The following is a 21,201-nucleotide window of genomic DNA, read 5'->3' on the forward strand; positions in this document are numbered from 1 at the left end:
GGGTTGATATTTTAGGTGGGGCAGATAGTGTTGCATTGGCTGATTGTTGCATTGGGTGAGCACGGACAGTAAGCACGTCGGCGATAACGGCATATAACATGACATGGACACACCACATACGACTAACGTCCGCCGCTCTCCTCTCACTCATAGTGAGCTTTATGCGATTATTCTACAGTCCTGTCCTGGAAAACAATAGGACTGGCGAATGAATGAATCGATCGATTGTATTGCTTTTTTTAACCGCGTGTGAAAGCTATACCTGACATCAACGATGCGATCCACGCTCGCATGTCGATGGTGCCGGTAGCTATTTTCCTTGCTGAGCAATGACTGGAAGCATCGATAACATCTTGCAAACAGGAAGTCCAAAGTTAAATGCTCGCAGCATGATGGTGATAAGCCATGTAAGCTTTGTGTACGAGCAGGGCGCACCCGCGATCAGTGTGTCCTTGAGCAGCCCCCACCCAAGTCCAGGAGTCCTCGCCGACAGATACTCAGAGCTAATGCGAACCGTACGAGTCTCAACACTGTCGAGAACAGTGCTTCTGAGGTTGCGAGAGCAAGCCATGCTCAACGGAGAGACTATTCCGCATATTCATACAAAGACGAACCACTATTTCGTTGTGTTGCTGACCAGATGATTACCGATGTTGCTGATGCCTTTACGAGAAAGTTCCCTGAGTTGAGCTTCGTACACTTGGCCGATTTCATGCAACAGCTGCGGACATCACCAAAGCGTATTCTGGTTATCAAGCTTGCTGCTATCTTTGCTCTGTGCGTTCGGCTGATTGAATCATCGCCACTGCAGGGCCAGAGTCCACGTGCAGCAAGCCAACAGTATGCCACATTCGTTCAGCGGAATATATGGCCACAGATTTTAAATCAACCAGACGTGGACGCGATCCATTGTCTGCTTCTCATCGCGCAGTATGAATGGGGCGAGGGCAATGGCTTTGCGACATGGATGTACACTGGTCAGTATCCCCGCTTGGCGAAATATCTCTTGATGCATTGGCTCACTAGTCCTCGATTGGATGTATTCCAGGTATGGCAACTCGCATGTTGCAAGGTTTGCAAGCAAGATCAGAAACATCACTGCTGTCTGAAGAAAGTGCCTCGCAGAGCGATCAAAGCCGAGAGACAGTCTCCCAACGTGAGATCCAGCGACGCTCCATCTGGGCTTGCTTCATTATGGATCGTACGATGAGCTGTGGCAAAGACCGTCCGGCTACTCTTCATACGAAGGAAGTGTCTATATATCTACCCGCGACCGAAGATGATTTTGATCTGGGAATACCAACCTCGGAGCCCCTTATGTACTCACAGCTCGTAGAGCGGAATCTCGGTCGCCCTGATAAGACTTTCAAGATAGGCGATTATTATACGGTGACAATACGAAGCATGGATATTTTCGCTCATGAGTGCGAGTGGGTAACCAATGGAGGGCGCCGCCAAGCGTCTGCACTTGGATCGTGTCCATGGCAGGCAGAATCACCATGGCATAAAATCAAGACTGAGGTCATCGAGTGGCGAAAAATGTTACATGAACGACTGCAATATCCGCAAACGGCAGTATCTCTATACGTTCACAGAAGAGAAGCAGAGCGGTTCGTATATTTGAATCTGATCCACTATCTCAGGCACGTTAAGATCACACTTCTCATTGCCAGGCTTTCCTACTAATGAATTTTTACCATCCAGTGTGTTAATTCTCTATCGAGAATACCTACCATTCATCCCTTCATATCTTTCAGAAGTTCAAGGCCCTGTCGAACCGCCGCTTTTAACGCAAGTGGCTCCTGCGGGTTGGTGGAGCGAATACACGACCATACTGTTCGATGCAGCCACACAAATAACTAACCTCATAGAGGATCTGAAGGCTGCGGGCATATTATTACATACGCCTATCGTAGGGTATAGTGTATTCTCTGCAGCAAGCATGCATGTTTTCCTTGCCGCATTTCCATGGGCCGACCCAAGGTCAAGTACACGGTTAGACGCTGAGAAGCTAGTGGACCAAGATCTACAATATCTCCACGACTTCGCTCAGATATGGCCTTTGGGCACAACCTGGGTAAGTCTGAAAGATCCAAAATAAGCGAATTCTTGATGGCTTTATAGGTGGCAAAAGCTAACTTAATTTGGGAAATTTGTAGTTGCAAGTTACTCGCCAAACACAGAGATTGTACCGGCGTATTGTTCTAGAGGGGTCGTACTGTCAGTACCAGAAAGATGTTGTCAAGCTCAGAAAGACCATTGAGCAGTATGGAACGCTTTCTGCTTCCCAACCCAGCAACGAAAACGAACTGGAACGGAACGACATCGAAAACCTGGTCGTGGAGTCAACATCGCCAATGGCGAGTGTTGAGGACGGCATAGGAAGTAGCTATTGTGGAACTGTCCAAGATCTTCCGAGTAGCTCTTCTTGTAACTTCCAATCACCACTTCCAGTGGTAAACCCAGGGGAACTGCACGAGCACCATAGTAACGCTTTTGTTAATGACTGGAGCACATGGGGACAAGAGTCTCTCATGGGTCAGCAGCACTTTGGCAACACTTTGAACTTTCCCGATCTATCACAAAATTGGGATGAGCTCTAGATAAAGAGCAACGAATAATAGAAAAAGTGCTCAAAGTAGCATTGCTCCCCTTGTAGGTCACGGCTGCGAGTGGCCAACGTAGTCGTTGGTTGGGCCACTTTACCTAGCTACCCTACCAGCAAACATGCCGTGCTTGAGTTGTTGCGGGAGCGCTGCCAAGGAGTATCCGGAGATCCGAATAAACACCGTCTCTCCTAGTACCTTGTCGCTCCGCGATGAGAATGGCTTCAACGCCGGCTATGAGGTAAGCTGTTTACAGTTTGTCCAGATGGGTTTGGCGGATGATAACATATATGCAGTGCAAATACGGAGCAGCAGACTTGACACCAGTTGTGAGGTCCGGGATGCGATCCTCTTTGTATCAAGACACGTAAATGGATATCGTAATGTCGCCATCAACTCACAACATCCATGTGACCGGTCCTGTCTGCCTCATCTGATGTCATATGTTTCCCTACGTGGGCTTGTTGCAGACAACGTGGCTATCTCTCTGTGTGCTTTGTAAGTAGCACGCATCTACATCCGATCGCGAAGCTACGGGTTCGCGTATTTTTAACCTAAAATAGAAGGTCCGGCATTGCGCCACAGTGTGGATGAGCTGCAACATGCATTATCCCGTGTACTCGGCGTAGAAGCATACACTCGCTCTTCCAAGCCTTCTAGAACTTGTATTAGTGTCTTATAGATAGTCTTCGTTTTGCTTGTCTATTAAATTTCCACTTGTTTAACTGGGATGCACCTGGTTGTGCTAGTTTGTTATGGTTATTGTTGCTTTAGTAGTCTTTGACATACAGTGTCGTGGTAGCAAGCGTTTTGAATGTGCAAGGGCGTGCGGCCTTTCACTGGCTTTGAAGTCGCAATCAGGTGGCGTTTGGTTCATCAGTGAATGGATGCAGTCATCGTTGTTGCCGGTTTTTCAGGGTTTGGTGGGTCTTTTGTTGGTGCATAGCAAGTCCCCGAAAGCCCGACGAACATCTCCCGGGATGAGTTGCCAAGCATTCGATGCGGCCAACACGGTCAACTTGGACTTGAAAACATCTAAAAAAAACTGGATTTTCGACTCTCTATATTATTGCGATACTAGCAGTATTAAATACAAGAGGTCCGCAATTCCAAGTATCGGTTTTGCAGGGGTATTTGATCATTGTCTGCAATCGGAAGTCGGAGGCTTGGCTGCCTGGTTCCGGTTTCTTCTCGTTAGCTGAGTATTGAATTGCTCAGCCGCTTCGAACTCGTCTCTGCACGCGACCTATGCTTCTGTTCTCGACAGGTCTGCTTACTGTCTCGGCATCTTAGACAATGCCTATTTGCTCGTAGGCGCTGCCGTAGAATGGAGATGCCGTAATGTTGCTACGGCGTCCCATGGCCGTTCCTGTTTCACCCTTGGTGACTAGGCGTCATCGGTGGCTGTCTACGGAAAGCACGAGTACTGATCGAAGAGTTTTTTTTGGTTATCGGCGTCTCATTTTTGTTTGTATCAATGACTATTAAAGGACTGATGAGTGCCTCAGTTGTCTCTCATACAACACAGCAGTGTTCGCCACTACACCTGGACGATATCCTCAGCACTCCACTCACCTCGTTTGATATACACACTCTTCGCCATATATGATGTCCACTAGAGCAGCAATATACGGATCAGCAGCCTCAAAACGGGGCACCGCTCACCTTATCAAGTCCTTCCAGAGCTACAATGCCGGACTTCGACCCACCTTTATCGTGACTCAGCACTTCAAGACTCCCAACGCTAGACGAAACTTTTCATCTTCGCCCAGCGGTGAAGCCAAGATCAAGGAGTTTTTTGAGAAGCATCCAACAGAGAAGGTTCGCAAGACGCAGGCAGCATGGCCACATCCAGGTACGTACATTGAGCTTGTCTGACTCATCAGCAGCTGACAACTCCCAGTATACACAGAAGAGCAGATGAACCAAGTCATCGTCGCTCACCGTGAAGCCAAGACCATGTCCGATAAAGTTGCTCTGATCGCCGTCAAGGTGCTACGCTGGGGTCTTGATAGGGTGACGGGATATAAGCACCCAAAGCCCATCGATGTAGATGCCAAAGACCCAGTGGCAGCACGAAACCAATTCGCCATGACGGAAGAAAAGTACTTGATTCGGAATGTCTTCTTGGAAAGCGTTGCAGGCGTCCCTGGTATGGTAGCCGGTATGTTACGACACCTGCATTCCATGCGGAGAATGAAGCGAGACAACGGATGGTACGTCTTATTGCGCAATGGGCATTGCATATTCACTAATGCACATTTTCTAGGATTGAGTCACTTCTTGAAGAGAGTTACAACGAGCGTATGCACCTGCTTGTGTTCTTGAAGATGCAACGCCCTGGACCCTTTATGCGCCTCATGGTGCTTGGAGCACAAGGTGTATTCTGCAACGCCCTGTTCTTCGCCTACCTCCTAAGCCCTCGCACTGTCCACCGCTTCATTGGATACCTTGAGGAGGAGGCAGTCATCACATACACACGTCAGATTAAAGATCTTGACGAAGGTCGTCTTCCCAAATGGGAAAAGATGGAAGCACCCGAGATTGCGGTTGATTACTGGCAGATGCCAGAGGGCCACCGCACAATGCGTGATCTGCTTCTCTACAGTACGTATGCTTTTATCAACATGTATTACAAAGCACGCTAACATCACCCCAGTCCGCGCAGATGAAAGCAAGCATCGAGAAGTCAACCACACCTTTGGTAACCTCGACCAGAAGGAGGATCCCAATCCCTACGTTAGCGAGTATCGGAATCCGGAAGAGCCACACCCAACAAAGGACCTTGCGCACCAAAAGCCAACTGGCTGGGAAAGACACGAGGTCATCTAGGATTTCATCTTCCTTGTCCCTCTTGTTTCACGCTGGGCATTCCCCTTGTCGGTCAACCTACGCTCCTTTCTAAATGCATCCTCGGCGTTAGTGGACTTTAGATGTCATTAAAGGATTGATAACCCTATTGTGTTGGGAGGTGTTTTGATATAAGGAAATCGTGTATTATTAGACTTGTGGGCGTTCTGGAGATTATTGGAAAGTTTCTTGTGAGCTGACTGGATCCTCATACGGGCGCATGACGGCCAATGAACTTTAGATACCGGCTTATGTACACATGGTTCAACACAACTGAAATCACTCTATTCCGTACACAGTCTCGGTGCCATGCGACTTACTGGGCTAGACCAGAAACCTTTGGAGGCTGCTAAACTTTAGAATAGGGCCGTTCGGATCCACAATTCGCACCCCCGCCGAGCGAGTGGCCTTGGGACTACGACTAAGCCAGGGCTTGCGACTACATACATTGTACAGGGAATTGACCGCTCAGCGGAAAGTTACTTTCCCTGCTGAGCTGTCTCAACCTCGAACCTCAACATAAGAGACTTGCAACAATGCTGTTTACTGGAGTTGAGGCGGAGACCTCCGACACTTGAGTGTGCCCAAGAGAAGATGACGCAGAGTTACTCGAGCTGCAGAGAACACGACGAGGCTACATGTCTGGGCTGGATTGGCGATGGGTATAACACGATCTTTGTAGCACTGCTAGGTGTCTTCTCGATCGATCAACCTCATACGAGATTCACAGTTAACATGCAATCCTTGATGCGCCGAGAAGCCTGCTGATCTCCGCATTCCCGCAGCCAATATTATGCAGACTTGAGCAGCACAGCCAAAGCTCTGGCGATACTCGCTTTTGCGAGTCGATGGATAATGGCCAGGCTCTGGAGTTGGATCGTGGCCAGCCGCACAAGACAACGTCGGATAGTCTGCAGCTCAGTAGAAATTCAAAAGCCGACACATACCACCACTTGTGGTGAGAGGTGCTGGTCTATCACTTCCCCGTACACCAGGGCGGGGCTAACCCCGCACTCTCCGGCACTAGTGTTCACGCCAAGCTACACTCCCCTCAGCATGGGGGACAGGAAGTCCTGAACCCCACATCCGCATTCTTCCACGAGAGAGAGAGAAGTCCATCCAAAAGAACGTCAGCGTGGCATGACCCCCGCAGACCAACGTGCGCCCAACAGAACTTATCGCAGGCGAATGGGAGCCAAGAGCCGTCATCCGGGTAGGACGGGGGAGCTCCAGGGAGCTCCAAGCGGCGCGATGCAGTCAGCTACGATACTGCTTCCTCCGAATCAACTCCCCACAATCCCCAGCAACTTGAGTTTGTGTAGATCATTGTTGGTCCGCGCCTCGTCTCGACTGCTTCGCACGTGTCACTCGCTGCTAGTTAAGGACGTGTACATTGTCTCCTCATCTAGGACGTGATACGCTGGAATTGGAAACTTGAACGCGCCATCTTCACCACCCAGCTCCGGCTCCGCACAGCTTACATCTGACAGTGGGCCTGCACACGCAACCGAGCATTTCTCCTTACTAGATGTGATGCTTCTCCGCACCCAGTTTACCAACATACGACCACTGCAGCACTCCCCCCGTCCGCTTCTGGCCTGTACCCCAGTCCCGGGAAACAGCTTTATCCTGGCTCTTTGGACCAATCATCATCTCCACACCTACCCCTGTATATCGTCGGTACAACAACCACCCTTCTGCGGATCCGCAACTTTGTAGTCGCGCCTTTGTTTGAATGCCTTGGACAGGGGCCCATCATGCATTCCAGCAGAAGTTAGAATCCGCATGCCACCCCTGTTTGAGTGGGGAAACTGGGGTAATGGTACATGATCCCTCGTCACAATGCATGCACCGTGCTACTATCCGGATGGACGGCTATTGAAAGTGCATAGTGACACAGCCCAGAGAGTGGGCCCTCTATGAACGTGGAGATCCTAGACATGCGGGGTTTTGCAGTTTAAAGGGACGTCGTTTCTGCCTTTGTGAGATCTCTATCATGCCCAGTTGACTTGCTCACTGCGGTCAACTTGAAGCAAGTGTATACCGTTGCAATTACAATTTGACATTTCCTTAAACCAGCAATATGACGATCCCGGACGAGGTACGATGACCAAAGCACTAGCTTTCAATGATGTTCGGTCAGCAACTGACAATTACAAGGTTGATATTATCGTTTGTGGCGGAGGATCATGTGGATGTGTCGTTGCTGGCCGTTTGGCCAATCTTGACCATAACCTCCAGGTCCTCTTGATTGAGGCTGGTGAAAATAATCTCAACAACCCATGGGTCTTCCGTCCGGGTATCTATCCAAGGAACATGAAGCTGGACAGCAAGACTGCTTCCTTCTATTATTCCAGGCCTTCGGAATGGCTCGATGGACGCCGTGCTGTCGTGCCCTGTGCACACATCCTCGGAGGTGGATCTTCCATTAATTTCATGGTAAGCTTACTATGATCAGACCAGATAAAGTAGTAGTATTGACATAGTTCAGATGTACACTCGTGCCTCTGCTTCCGACTACGATGACTTCCAGGCCAAGGGCTGGACCACCAAGGAACTCCTTCCTCTTATGAAGAAGCATGAGACTTATCAGCGAGCCTGCAACAACCGCGACATTCACGGATTCGAGGGACCTATTAAGGTTTCTTTTGGTAACTACACATATCCTATCAAGGAAGACTTCCTACGTGCCACCGAATCTCAAGGCATTCCCACTACCGATGATCTTCAAGATTTGGTCACCGGCCACGGTGCTGAGCACTGGCTCAAGTGGATTAACCGTGACACCGGACGTCGCTCTGACTCTGCTCACGGCTATATCCACAGCACCCGTGCCGTTCACCAGAACCTACACCTGTTGACCAGCAACAAGGTTGAAAAGGTATGTAGCCTCTCTCAATGATGATTTCATGCTGCTGATGTTTCATCAAAGGTTATTCTCGAGGGCGACCGTGCTGTCGGTGTCAAGGTTGTTCCTACCAAGCCTGTTTCTCCCGGACAGGTCCAGTCCAGGACTATCCGCGCCCGCAAGCAAATCATTGTTTCCGGTGGTACCATGAGCTCACCACTCATCCTTCAGCGCTCCGGTATTGGTGACCCAGAGAAGCTCCGAAAGGCTGGCGTGAAGCCTCTGGTTGATCTTCCTGGTGTTGGTCTCAACTTCCAGGATCACTAGTAAGTCTACATCCAGGTGACTGAAATGCAGTGTATCTGACATAATCACAGCCTGACGTTCGCCACATACCGTGCGAAGCCACACGTAGAGTCGTTTGACGACTTTGTTCGTGGTGATCCCAAGGTGCAAGAGCAAGTCTTCCAGCAATGGAACATTAACGGCACTGGCCCACTCGCAACCAACGGTATCGAAGCTGGTGTGAAGATCCGACCTACTGAGGATGAACTCAAAATGATGGACAGCTGGCCATGCAAGGAGTTCCGCTCTGGCTGGGACTCTTACTTCAAGAACAAGCCTGACAAGCCAGTCATGCACTACTCAGTCATTGCTGGCTGGTTCGGTGACCACATGGTTATGCCACCAGGCAAGTTCTTCACAATGTTCCACTTCTTGGAATACCCCTTCTCTCGTGGATCTACGCACATTGTATCACCAAACCCATACGAGGCACCCGACTTCGATGCCGGCTTCATGAACGACAAGCGCGACATGGCCCCAATGGTCTGGGGATACATCAAGTCGCGCGAGACTGCTCGCCGCATGGATGCCTACGCTGGGGAAGTCCAGTCCATGCACCCATTCTACGCCTATGACAGCCCTGCCCGCGCACGTGACATGGACCTCGCAACTACTAATGCATACGCACTCCCCGGCAACCTCAGCGCTAATATCCAGCACGGATCCTGGACCCTTCCTGTGGAGAAGGGCCGCGCCCCCGAGCCCACCTTCTTGAACTCCAACCAGCAAGAAGTCTTTGAGGACCTACACTACAGCAACGAGGACATCAAGCACATTGAAGACTGGGTCAAGCGTACGTCCCCCCCCATCACTAATACTTCAACATTACCAAGTAACCTGTTTACTAACTATGCTTGCACAGGCCACGTCGAAACCACCTGGCACTCCCTCGGCACGTGCTCCATGGCCCCCAAGAACGGAAACTCAATCGTCAAGCACGGAGTCTTGGACGAGCGCCTCAACGTCCACGGCGTCAAGGGCCTCAAGGTTGCTGATCTCTCCATCTGCCCCGACAACGTCGGCTGCAACACGTACTCGACCGCTCTGCTCATCGGCGAGAAGTGCGCTGTTCTCACCGCTGAGGACCTGGGCTACAGCGGTAGCGCGCTCGATATGAAGGTGCCTAATTACCATGCCCCGAGGGAAATTGCCGGATTGTCGCGCTTGTAATTGGGCGATGTTGTGGCGCAAGGCGGGGGAAAGGGTGTATTGGTAGTGGATGGGATGCTGCGAATGGGGTCAAAGTTGGACTGATGCAAAAAAAAAGGATAACTACAAATGCCATGTATATATGATTGAATGTGATCCTTTGTTTCTATATTTGTGCCATTGTGCTTGTGAGATTTTATAGGCCACTAGAGTCCTCTGAGAAGTAGAAGCAGAGTATTAACTTTCTATATTAATAGACGAATCACTAAGGATCTATCTTAGACGTAGCTTAGTCACCATAGAGTATAACTGTAGTCTCGCTTATCACTAAGGTAAGCTATATTGGCTCCGTCTTACTTACCTATGAAGAGAGGAACTAGCTCATTGCTGTAACGGCACAGGCAAGAGGAATCGGATTCGTTTCGAAGGTAAGGTCACTCAGAGGCATATGGGAGTGCGTGGGACACAAGAAATCCAAGAATCTAATTAAACACCTATAGGCCTTGTACGAAAGGATATCGAAAAACTACAGAAGAAGCTATCATAGATGCGTAGATTTTATATCCTACTAGTTCCCGCTAGGTCCCGTAGTACCTAGTTCGGATCCTGTTCGGATATAGGTCGTGTCGGTGGCTCAGCCGGTACAATTGCGAGGCCAGATCCTTACAGTTCCTTCCTTTAAAATTTTCTGCCCCCCCCCCCTCCCCCCGGGCCTATTACTTTAGATTCATGATCAACGCTTAGAAAGTATAGTTCACCAAGTAAGCTCAGCCCTATTATGCATTCCAGAATTCACATAAGGCCATAGTCGTGTCTTTTAAAATCCCTCATCACTAGGATCGCTCCTTAGAGCGGCTATTAATATTCTCAGATAGTAGGTCAAAAATAAAGTTTCAACTCTAATATATAAAAAGACGTAGTTGGGGCCAACTACAGGACTCAGCATTCTAAACTCAACAAGAATATTCATTTAATTTAACACGTTTACGTTAAAGACTCTTCTGTATTCTTAGGTAATAGACAAGAACGCGACGATGCAGGGTAAGTACCCTTATCCCTATTCTTAGAGTCCGCCTTCTCTATAGCTATTCTAATGTTAGCATTAGTATACTCTATCGTCCTCGCTCTGAGCTCTATCGCTAGTCTTGTTGCTGCGGTACCTGTCGAGGGTCCACAGGTTGGTGGTGTTGGTGTAAAGCAAAGTGCTCAAGCCCTTTCCCCCAGAAAAGGGTCGAGCGCCGGGTGTTCTATATGTTTGGGTGCTTGTGGGTTAGGTGGAGTTATAATTTCGTGTCGTCAATGTTGCGGTCTTTGCGGCAATAATCAAAATATTGGCTGCAATTCTTCCGCATCCTAACTATGTTACATGGAGGTTGTACTATACTTCTCTTAGTGTCGATTCCGAGTTAGGCTGGCAAAGAAGTAGTTTAGCTGTTGCTTATTAAATACAACCTCATATATCAAGTATTTGTTTTATAGAACGCAGCACCTGGGACGTGTTCAATGAATAGAATTCACCTATCTATTACACGGGGTTGAATGATATTTTTCTAGTGTCGATCCGAATGAGGACGAGATAGCTTCGAGCTGTGATCCGCGCGATTGTTAGTTGGAGATTATTAGAAAAGAGTTACAGAAGTTAACTAAAGAACAAAATCATTAGTATCAATCTATATAGGACATAAAATACAGAATAATAACGAGTGTAATAACAAATTCTAACACGCTCTTACACCTGTTACTTCTAGTCCTGCTATCGTATTACTAGATTGTTACGATCCTGGTTATGTTTACGGGTAGGAACGGGTAATGAGTCTCGAGGATTGTCACAACGCCGAGTACCCGACGCCGTCTGAAGTGTATCTGAGTCAAATCATCTGGAGTAAATTTGTCTTGCTCTACGCTGTACCTCTCTCCCTCTAAGCCATCGACATGGCAGCTCGTGTTCAATTCCCGTCGCTTGTCTTGCTCCATGTCTAGATTTGCCTGCCTCTTTACTTCTTGATCCGGATTTTGCTTAGCTCCAAGACGTTGATGACGTCTGCTGAACTACCGACCTAACTGCTTACGATAAAGAAATATGGTCGCAGTAGTCAAAGGAGTATACGGCCCAAAATAGAAGTAAAGAAAAAGAAGCATCACTCTCTCCTCTCAACCCCAAACATCCACATACCCCCTCATCCATTGCTAACCACGTGACCCAAGGCTTATTTCCCAACTCCCCTTATACTCACTTGGCAAACCCCTTCGGCCCCGCCCACTCCCCCTTAACATGATACCTTCCATACACCCAGGGAAAAAACTCCTTCTTCAGCCAATAAAATGCCTTCCTGGGCACCCCCTGATCAACTCCCAACACCCTCCCAAATGTCTCCTTGGGCACACCCCCATACTTGAACTCTGCAAGCAACACCTCCTTCTGTCCCGTAAGAAGCGGGCATGACGTATACCCATCATAATCGGCCTCTAGCTGCTTCCCTTGCATGTGGCTGAGTAGGTTGGACACGAGAACGGGTGCTTCGGCGGTGATGGCTGCGACGGTTTTGCTGGTGGGGAGTGAGGAGGCGTCGCCAATAGACCAGACGTTTGGATATTTGGTGTGTTGCGTTGTGCTATCTGAGACAGCGACGTAGCCAGCTTCGTTTGCCAAGGGGCTGTTTTTGACAAAGGGCCAGGGAACATTTTTGGGGGCGACGTGCAGGAAGTCGAAGTGGCGCTTGACGGGATCTTGGTTGGGGACGTTGAAGGTGGCGGTGTTGCCGGAGATGGAGGTTAGATCGTGTTGGAAGAGGCCTTGGACGCCGCGTTCTATACGGAGCTTTTCGAGGGTTTGGCTGTACCTGTGGGGTTCAATCAGTATTGAATTGAGCGCAGAAAGGTTGGACTGGAGGGGTTTTCTTCAGAAAAACGTACTTCTCTACACCAAACATTTTTGGCAAGCCAGTTGCAAAGGCAATGTTGATTGGAGATTCGCTGGAAGGTGTAGGGTTGTACAGCCCAGCGTTCTTCCAGTAATCCAACGCAAGCCACATGATCTTTTGCGGTGCACCCGCACACTTGACTACGCCCGCTGGCTGGGTGAATATCGCATCACCCTTTTTGAATTTCTGAACATTGCTATACGCCTTGTCACAGTATGCATAATCGTAAATAGTGGAAACCATTGACTCCTTCTCTTCCAGGGCTTCTTTTAGACCGGGGACGGCTCCGTAATCCAGCGTGATTCCAGGTACAACGACAAGTTGCTCATATCCGATTTTCTCCCCGGTACCAGTAGTGATGTAGTTTTGATCTGGATTTAGGCTTCCTACGGCTGTATTGTAGAACTTGAACTTGGGGTTGATCAAGTCCTTTAGTGGGCGACGGAGCTCTTCTTTCTTCTTCAAACCACCACCAACAAGGGTCCAGCCAGGTTGGTAGTGATGCCATTCCGCGGGATCAACAATGGCAATGTCGTCTTGAGCGAAATTTCCTTTGCGAAGCAGTTGGTGCGAGAGAGCAATACCAGCTGAGCCACCGCCAATCACGACAATTTTGTGATTGCGGGCAGCCGTCTGCACTGGTGAGACTGTTGCAAGATTCCGAATGGAGGATGGTACCACATGACTGAACTTGACAAAGGAGCGCGGTGCCGCTGATTTGGAAATACGAGTGCAGAACATGGTTGGCGTGTTACTCCAATCCTCTCCCCTGTGGGTCTTCCGGCTTGGTTAGAGAGAAAAAATGATTATAATGACAGATGGGGAGGTGAGGTTCAGATCAAGTGGTCCCATTCAGGTGGACTGATTACAGACTTTGATGTGGGTCAACCATTAAGGCTAGGGATACGGCCAATAAGGAGAGCCACTAGCGGATCACGACATCGGTCCTAAAACATCAGCTTACACAGCACACAGAGTACGTAAGGAGATGTAGTAGTCAATGGAATCAGAAACGAGTAGAAAGAGCAATTTTTGTCTTCGTTGGAAAATGCAGTCGATGTCAGGAATATGAACTGAATCTAATTTGCACAGCAAATATCTAAATGCCCATCATACTTGATCGTAGAACCTTCGTTAAGAATAACTACAGATAGAAAGAAGCATATCAAATTATTCCCACTCATTAGCATGATATTAGTTGATAGATCGTCCCGCACGGAAACTACCAGTTCATTTCTTCTTCCAAGTTGTTATAGTTCGCTGCTCATCTACTCTCAGATGGAAAAATTTGTCATGCCAGACGGGGTGTCCCACAACGCATCCCAAGAGAAATCAAATGCGTTAGGATCTAAGATATCCGACAGCAGAAAAGAAGCGTCATCAAAGTTAGGCATCGCATGCATTTCGGCACCATTGCCATTTGCGACAACGCTTGTAGGCTCTGTTTCCAAAGGTTGTGGTACCTCTCTTGCATTGAGCGAAGCAATCTTTGATACTGGATCGGCACACCGTTCTAAACAGTAATTTGCAATGTCCCAGTCAAAGTTGTCCCGCGCATGCTGGATGTGCGCAATGACGCGTTCAAGGCGCGTGACAGACGTGTTTCGTATTTCAGAATCCTGCGTCTCGACGGTGCAGCGAAGTGATACCGTGATGGCATGTACCAAGAGATGAGTTGCGTATGGCAACCAAAAGTCCAGAAACTGGGCTTCGCCCATAGCAAGTACGAAGTCGAGAACAGCCGAAGATGCGATGCGTAATTGGTCCATGCGATTTCGGCCAATGCTGCCATCACCGTCGAGAACTGCTGCGCGGAATATTACACGGGCAAGAACAAGTCTGATTGAGAGAAATGAGAGCCAAAGCATAGCTGTTCCTGGGCGATTTGGTAGAGGAAGCCATTCTGGAAGCTGTGCTTCCAGGTCGTTCAGTTCTAGTTTGAAGCGATCAATTTCCCGGGAGAGCTGTAGCCGGTCTGGATTGATCTGATAGACAAAAGGTAAGATTTCCGCGAGTAATTCGGTAAGGCCACATAAATATATGAAACAAGTAGTAGCTTGCTTCTCCTGTGGGCTGGCCCTATTTCCGATGAGTGATGTGACGGTTGGCCGCGGAACGTCGTAGTAGCCTTTCGAAACGTAAGGGGGCGCGCCATATGCTACACTAGACCATTGGTCGGTGATGAGAACGCACCACCACAGCCGTATTCGGAGTGACTTTTCGTTTTCTGTAATCGACCATTTTGAAGGATCTCTATGAAGGCCGAAAGTTTGTGCCAAAGATACAGTCCGTCCACAGAGAGTGATGTTGCCGATGATGGAGACCGAAGGACGGCCGACTTGATCGAGCACCGCGGCCTGTATGGTTGACATGCCCGGGCTAAGGAAGTCTTCCAGGGTCGCAGAGATGGCCTTGTTCCAAACGTAATATGTATTTGGTTTAGGATGCATCTTGAGCGTATCTGATTTGGCCCAATGCGCCGATGCAAGTGCATAGATGACGCACATCAGATTGTTTGGTACTTTAGCGTATTGGTCCGTTCGTAACGTTTCGCACATCTCGTCATCTAAAATGGGAAGATGATAGTGGATCTCACTGAAGTAAAGTTCGACGACTTCTCGCCTGAAGGGCCCCATGATCTGTTCTACAATCTCCACTTGCTCTCTTCCACAGCCGCTGTTGGGTGGCAGACCGGTTCGGAACCTCGGCACCGTAAGGTACACGACCGGATCTTTAGCATCGTGCAATAACGTCTGGTAGTTGGAGTGCTCAGTTTCACCGCCGGCTTTTCGATGTTGCGAAATATGGCGATTGAAGATATCGATGTCCTCCGCAAAATGTGGCGCAAGCATGATGGATGCCGAGGGATTGTTAACATTCTTATGTAAGATTGGGGCTGAGCGAGGCCTAGATGGCCCTTCCTCTGGCTCACTGTGTCGGCGTCGCTTTGAAGGCCTTTTATCTGAGCCTTCTTCGGTAGGGGAACTAGTGCTGGAGCCCTCGACATATTGACACTTCAGTCGTCTTTCTCGACACGATAGACACGGTTCTCCTGGGATATCGATGTGACAGCGGATTTTTCGCGAACGACATCTTGTACAGGCTGGTACTTTGTGCGAACGGTATGGCCTGTTTTGAATAGGAGTCGTGCGGGCCATGTGTTCGAGACGCGACGCCTTTCCTGAAATTAAACTCGGAATCCTGAACCTCTAATAGACGCCAGAGTGGTGTAGCCGTGCGGGTCGTCCCGGCGACCTGATAAGTTGAGTTTCGCGACCCCAGCGAAAGTTTTGGGATGTTGCTATGGCGCGCGATTACTGGGTTTTCCTGCTTCCATGTGAATTCGAGATCTCGAGATGTTGGGATGCGAAGAAGATGCGGATTGGCAACTAGGCACTAGTAGGTAGCTCGCCCCACTTATCCTGTGCCCAAGCTCTCAAGATTTTCCCCACCAACTATCAGTCAGCCTCTGATAGCACTTCGCATACGTACACCGCTCGAACGCTCCACCAAACCACCTTGTGTGACCCGTAGAGGAAACATTTTGAGATGACTGCCCCGCTCTCTCGAACCATGGGGTCACTGTCTTTCATACAGGGTCTTTGACTCCACCATCATCAGAGGTTCCGTTGGTTTGAGTAACTACTGCTCAACGGTCCATGTTATACTGTTATCTACACCGCTTCACATATATTGTAAGGAACTCCCGTACCAGGCATCCAGCCTGCAAATGACATATTTTTTCGGTCTGGTGAGGATTTCCAATTTGCGAAGTGAAGTATCAACCTGAGCTGTGGACCTTCTTCCGCACTAGCACAATGTCCGACAATCTAGCAAGCAACGGCCATGTTGGGGCTTAGTGCATTTTACAGGAACTGTTCACGTGGTATGAAATAGTCGAGGGTTGTGCTGAAGACATGTCTGGGACCGACTAGATATTCAAATGATTGCAAGCAGATCAGCAAATATCTTGGGAATTGGGTGCGTGATTCTCAATAACGGTGTAGATAAAAATGACTGTGCTCATATTGCCCAAAAAGTTGCATGATGGTGGTTTGTGGGGAGGACCAGCCCTGTGTGGCAAAAAGAATGCCTTCCGCCAGAATTGAACTGACGACCTCGTCATTACTAGTGACGCGCTCTACCACTGAGCTAGGAAGGCTGGAGGTATTTTTGATGACTAATCCCCAAAATAGTACATTTATATTCAGAACTTTTTCGATCCTGAGAGTTAGGTCGTGCGTGGTGCAGAATGTTCTCAGCCCCAAAGCATTGGCTGGTTCCTATCTTCGCCCCTAAGCGCTACTGGGCCTGGCTAAAATAGCGTGGACCTCTGTACGCATATTATTTCAGAAGCTAGCATGGAACACCAAGTTATAGCCGGAAGCTCGCTCGTCTCAGCCTCGTGTTCGGAACAATGTATTGGCAACTGTTGAGGTATGTTTTGTTTGTTTGTTGTGAACATGGGTGTTATTTATGGTGGCTTCAACGGCCACTAGGCATCCTTGTTATATGTGATTGCTTCTGATACCCCGCGTGCGGTCATGAAGCAGTGTGATGTGGACAGTACCCTGTACATTTGTACATGGTTCAATAGAGCAGAGCACGCGAGCGCAGCCACTGTCGCAAGCATACAGCCTGGCATTAGCCTCGGGTGTGGCATTGCGGCGCTGGCATGCCGCTTTGATGACGGGCGAAATTACGACGTGCCGGGGACCGGCCCAAGAAAGCAGCCAGTATGTGCCATGGAGCCGCACGGTAATTACGAGCTGGTAGGTCCTGGGGTCGTGTTACCGCGCTGCTCCGCAAGCACGCCATGCCGCCGGCGGGTATTGAAAGAGGGATAGGGCGCAGCATGCATTAGCCACGTCATAGTAGGAGAAAGAATGGAGTCAGCGCGAGACCGTAGAGCGAACTCTGTTGGTGTGCGTGGCTATTTGCTGATAGTTGATAGTTGATAAGGGGTGTAGGGCGGCCCATCTGCAGACCAGGGCAGGCGACGAGCGTCAAGATGGGCTGGAAATTAGATGGAGTGGCCAATCAGGGCGTCGGCGTACCTGGCGCTAGACCAAGGCTAATGTCTGTCTAGGAAAGATGAACAGGTGGCACGGACCAACAACCACGGTTCGGCCTGGCAAGGCACCCCCCCCGGCGTTTCGAGCGTGGCTGCATGGTCGCTCTTGCCCTGTGTGTGTCTCTGCCGCGCTGCTACTACTTTCTTTCCTTCTTCGCCGGCCCCTTCGCTCGCTCACCCTCACGCCGCCTCTTAATTCCCTTGACGACATCACGTACTCCTGCGGCCGGGTTGTCGTCTTGTCCTTCGTTCCCCCACCGCGGCCTGCTGCATTTCGCTCTTTTACACTCGCCTACAACTTACCCTCTTTTCTGTATAGTGCCTAGTCCACCTAAACATAAACAACACCACTCTTTACCCCTCGCCACGTCGTACCTAATCCGCCTTCACTGCTTGCAAACACCACGCCGCACATTAATCCAAGAGCCGGTTCCCGTGAAGCGATATTTGCACCTGGTTCCATAAACTCCTAATCGCCTGTACGCCATGATCCACGACATGGCCTACCAGCATGCCCACGCGCATCTCATGCGCCGACAACGTCAAGGACCCGTCGAGATTGTCACCGAGATCGTAATTGCCACTGAGGGAGGCGACGACGCCCCTGTGCCTACCCAGAAGCCAATTGCCCTCCCTCCACCTGCCACCCGCGCTCGCGAGAGTACCACCGCTACCCAGGACGATGACGAGCCCGAGGAGACAGCTAGGCCCACAAGAAGGCCATCTTCTACCCAGGACTCGGACGACGATGAACAAACTGCACGCCAGACCAACCAGCCATCCCGTCAGACCAACCAGCCATCGAGCTCGACCAAGACAGCGTCCACCCTGATGCTCGCAACAAAGTCTCCCGAACCAAGCCCGGCTTCATCTGCTGCAGGCCTCATCTCTGCTACTGCCGCCATTTCTGCCACAGCTTCCTCCACTGCTGCCCCCGGCTCCGACAGTGGCATGTCTACTGGCGCAATGGCTGGTCTCGCCCTCGGTATCCTTCTCGTCATCTGCGCCATCCTGACCGGAATCCTCCTTATGTACCGCCGTAAGAAGAAGCAGATGGCTGCTGCAGCTGCGGCGGCGGCGGAGAATGAGAAGACTGAAATGCGAAATGCGCCTCCTCCTCCACCGCCTCAGGTCGTGGCCGCTGCCCCCCCAGCTGTTAGCATTCGTTCTGCCCATAGCGCTGAGACCGCACCCCGTTTGAGCCTTCGCCCCGTTACTCAATTCGACCCCAGCTTCGAGCAGCGCAAGAGTGCAGCAAACTTGCTCAACACTGTCGCCGCCGGTGGTGCTGCCGGAGCCGCTGCCGCTGGGGCCGCCAAAGCCCAGAGCCTCTCACCTTCGGCAGCTGCTGAGCGCCCAACAAGTGCCTGGGAGCGCCCTGGAGCATCCAACGCTCCTGCTGCTAACCCTTTCAAAGATCCCGATACGCCATCTGGTCCCCCACCCTCCAACCCCTTTGGAAACAAGGCTGCTGTCGATACTCAGCAAGCCTCCATTCCGGACTCGCCTCCTAATGCCTCCCCACTAAACTCTGCCATGCACTCGTCAAGACCCAGCGCCAGTTTTGCTGATCCCGCTGCAGCAATCGCTGCCGCTGATGCTGCCCCTGTCGCTGTTGCCGTGACTGCAGCCAAGTCAATTCCTCCTCCCACCTCTCAAGCCCCTACAGCCGAGCTCCCTGCCCCTCCGACGACCAGCACCAACTCTGCAAACGCTCCGCTCAGTCCTCCAGCTACCGAAAGTCTCCCTGCGTCTCCTGGTCCCGCGCCCACTGGTCCTCCTCCCATCGCTGGTGCCGCTGTTGGTAGCGCCCCTCAGAGCCCAGCCCTCGCTCCTGGTCCCAACAATGTACATCGTGTCCAACTTGACTTTAAGCCCTCTATGCAAGATGAACTTGAACTTCGCGCCGGCCAACTTGTCCGCATGCTCCATGAATATGATGATGGATGGGTAAGCACACATCTTTAATATATCAGAACCAACCCGCTAATCATTCTCAGGCTCTATGTATCCGTATGGACCGCTCTCAGCAAGGTGTCGTTCCCCGTACATGTCTGTCCAAGCACGCTGTCAAGCCCCGTCAAGGCCCTCCCCCAGGTAACATGCGCGGCCCTCCTGTCCGCCCGCCCATGGGTCCAGCTGGTGGACCTCAGCCACGTCCTCTTTCGCCCGCTATGAACTCCCAAAGTCCTCGTCCCATGAGCCCCGGCCCTCGTCAAATGCAGCCTAACGGTAACGCTCCTCAACAAGGACCTCCTCGTGGTCGCGCCAACAGCAATGCTCCTCAGCAAGGCCCTCCTCGCGGCCGTGCCAACAGCAACGCACCTTTTGCTGGCCCACAACGCTCTATGTCACCCGGTCCTTATGGTGGCGGACCCCAGATGGCACCTCCACCTCAAATCGGTGGTCGCCAACGATCCAACTCGGCAAGTGGAGCTAGTAACCCACGACGTGGCCCAGCTCCCGGCCCTAGTCCTTTCAACCCCAACGCCCCAGCCCCTACCGGCCCTCTTCCCATTCCTGATCGGAAGCCGATTCCTGGTATGGCGCTGTAAGCCGTTGAGCCGTCAAAGTCAGGTGTCTTTTTTATGAGGAACGTTTCAGCGGGCTCTTATTCTGATTTTCTTTTGTTTCCTCGATCTGAGATTGTATGCCTCTAGATCTGTGGCTATGCGTCTTGCTTGTTTAACTTCTCTTCTCCATGCCTGCTTTGTCTCATTGACTCCTCTCTCTTTCTCTCTTTCTCTCATAATCTCTCATTCTCTTGCATGAAAGTTTAGCGAGTTTTACGAAAGGGGGGAATTGGGGCAAGCAGCGGCCGCTTTTGCCTCTTTGGCTTGCCATGTTTATACCCCCACCGAAGCCTCGTGTCAAACGTCCTTGCTACGAGGTATGTAGTGAGGTCGGAAGCAGGCGAGGTCGAGTTTATTTTAGAAAGAGGTCGAATAATGTCTTGAGGATATTTATAGTGTTTTCTTGGTTATGAACCTGTCCGCTGGGACGGGATCATCTCGGATAGGCTGGATTAGTACCTAAACCTTTTTTTCTTTGCCCCCCCCCGTCTCCAGCATTGTCAGCCAAGGCACCGGCACAAAATTCGCTTGCTGCCGACCCCTAGTGTATGTGTGCTGCTGGAGAGAAGTCTGGATTAGACAAAGGGGGGGGGCATTCAGGAATGGAAAATGAAATACATCACATGTTACTCGCCTCGGAGAGACCTGGAAACGCCCCCGAGCGCAGCTTGTTGTATATTTGAACCAAAATACAATATGAATCCTTCTCCCACACTCAACTACTTGTAATACCAAGCGAAAAAAAGGGCTCCATGCACTCACTCACTCACTCACTTGCCCAACGCAGTGGTTTGGAGGGGGGGAAGTCAATCAAATCGTAACTCGATACATTTCC

General features: G+C 50.4%; 7 protein-coding genes across 7 annotated transcripts; 4 read left to right on the forward strand and 3 right to left on the reverse strand.

Annotated features, from left to right (window-relative positions):
- Window positions 1-274: 274 nt before the first annotated feature.
- On the forward strand, window positions 275-2,603 carry COCMIDRAFT_41509 (uncharacterized protein; the record flags this gene model as incomplete). Its single annotated transcript, XM_007695178.1, has 5 exons — window positions 275-306; window positions 364-977; window positions 1,049-1,643; window positions 1,705-2,077; window positions 2,160-2,603. 5 exons carry the CDS (start codon window positions 275-277, stop codon window positions 2,601-2,603), a joined length of 2,058 nt encoding a protein of 685 aa, XP_007693368.1.
- A 1,608-nt stretch (window positions 2,604-4,211) lies between these two features.
- COCMIDRAFT_109630 (uncharacterized protein) lies at window positions 4,212-5,438 on the forward strand (the record flags this gene model as incomplete). The annotated part of the gene is made up of 4 exons (XM_007695179.1): window positions 4,212-4,461; window positions 4,510-4,822; window positions 4,876-5,213; window positions 5,266-5,438. The coding sequence occupies 4 exons, from the start codon at window positions 4,212-4,214 to the stop codon at window positions 5,436-5,438; spliced, it is 1,074 nt and encodes a 357-aa protein (XP_007693369.1).
- A 2,101-nt stretch (window positions 5,439-7,539) lies between these two features.
- Window positions 7,540-9,819, forward strand: COCMIDRAFT_9949 (GMC oxidoreductase; the record flags this gene model as incomplete). Its single annotated transcript, XM_007695180.1, has 6 exons — window positions 7,540-7,557; window positions 7,617-7,895; window positions 7,948-8,337; window positions 8,389-8,630; window positions 8,682-9,442; window positions 9,512-9,819. 6 exons carry the CDS (start codon window positions 7,540-7,542, stop codon window positions 9,817-9,819), a joined length of 1,998 nt encoding a protein of 665 aa, XP_007693370.1.
- Window positions 9,820-12,028: 2,209 nt separating this feature from the next.
- On the reverse strand, window positions 12,029-13,460 carry COCMIDRAFT_9950 (uncharacterized protein; the record flags this gene model as incomplete). Its single annotated transcript, XM_007695181.1, has 2 exons — window positions 12,029-12,638; window positions 12,712-13,460. 2 exons carry the CDS (start codon window positions 13,458-13,460, stop codon window positions 12,029-12,031), a joined length of 1,359 nt encoding a protein of 452 aa, XP_007693371.1.
- Window positions 13,461-13,993: 533 nt separating this feature from the next.
- On the reverse strand, window positions 13,994-15,571 carry COCMIDRAFT_30896 (uncharacterized protein; the record flags this gene model as incomplete). The annotated part of the gene is made up of 1 exon (XM_007695182.1): window positions 13,994-15,571. The coding sequence occupies one exon, from the start codon at window positions 15,569-15,571 to the stop codon at window positions 13,994-13,996; it is 1,578 nt and encodes a 525-aa protein (XP_007693372.1).
- A 1,140-nt stretch (window positions 15,572-16,711) lies between these two features.
- Window positions 16,712-16,960, reverse strand: COCMIDRAFT_109628 (uncharacterized protein; the record flags this gene model as incomplete). Its single annotated transcript, XM_007695183.1, has 1 exon — window positions 16,712-16,960. A coding segment is annotated over one exon (249 nt), but the record flags the coding sequence as incomplete, so codon positions are not given.
- A 1,319-nt stretch (window positions 16,961-18,279) lies between these two features.
- Window positions 18,280-20,348, forward strand: COCMIDRAFT_109623 (uncharacterized protein; the record flags this gene model as incomplete). Its single annotated transcript, XM_007695184.1, has 2 exons — window positions 18,280-19,743; window positions 19,794-20,348. The coding sequence occupies 2 exons, from the start codon at window positions 18,280-18,282 to the stop codon at window positions 20,346-20,348; spliced, it is 2,019 nt and encodes a 672-aa protein (XP_007693374.1).
- Between the last annotated feature and the right edge of the window lie 853 nt (window positions 20,349-21,201).

Source organism: Bipolaris oryzae (assembly GCF_000523455.1).
Source record: "Bipolaris oryzae ATCC 44560 unplaced genomic scaffold scaffold_279, whole genome shotgun sequence".
Classification (NCBI taxonomy): domain Eukaryota; kingdom Fungi; phylum Ascomycota; class Dothideomycetes; order Pleosporales; family Pleosporaceae; genus Bipolaris; species Bipolaris oryzae.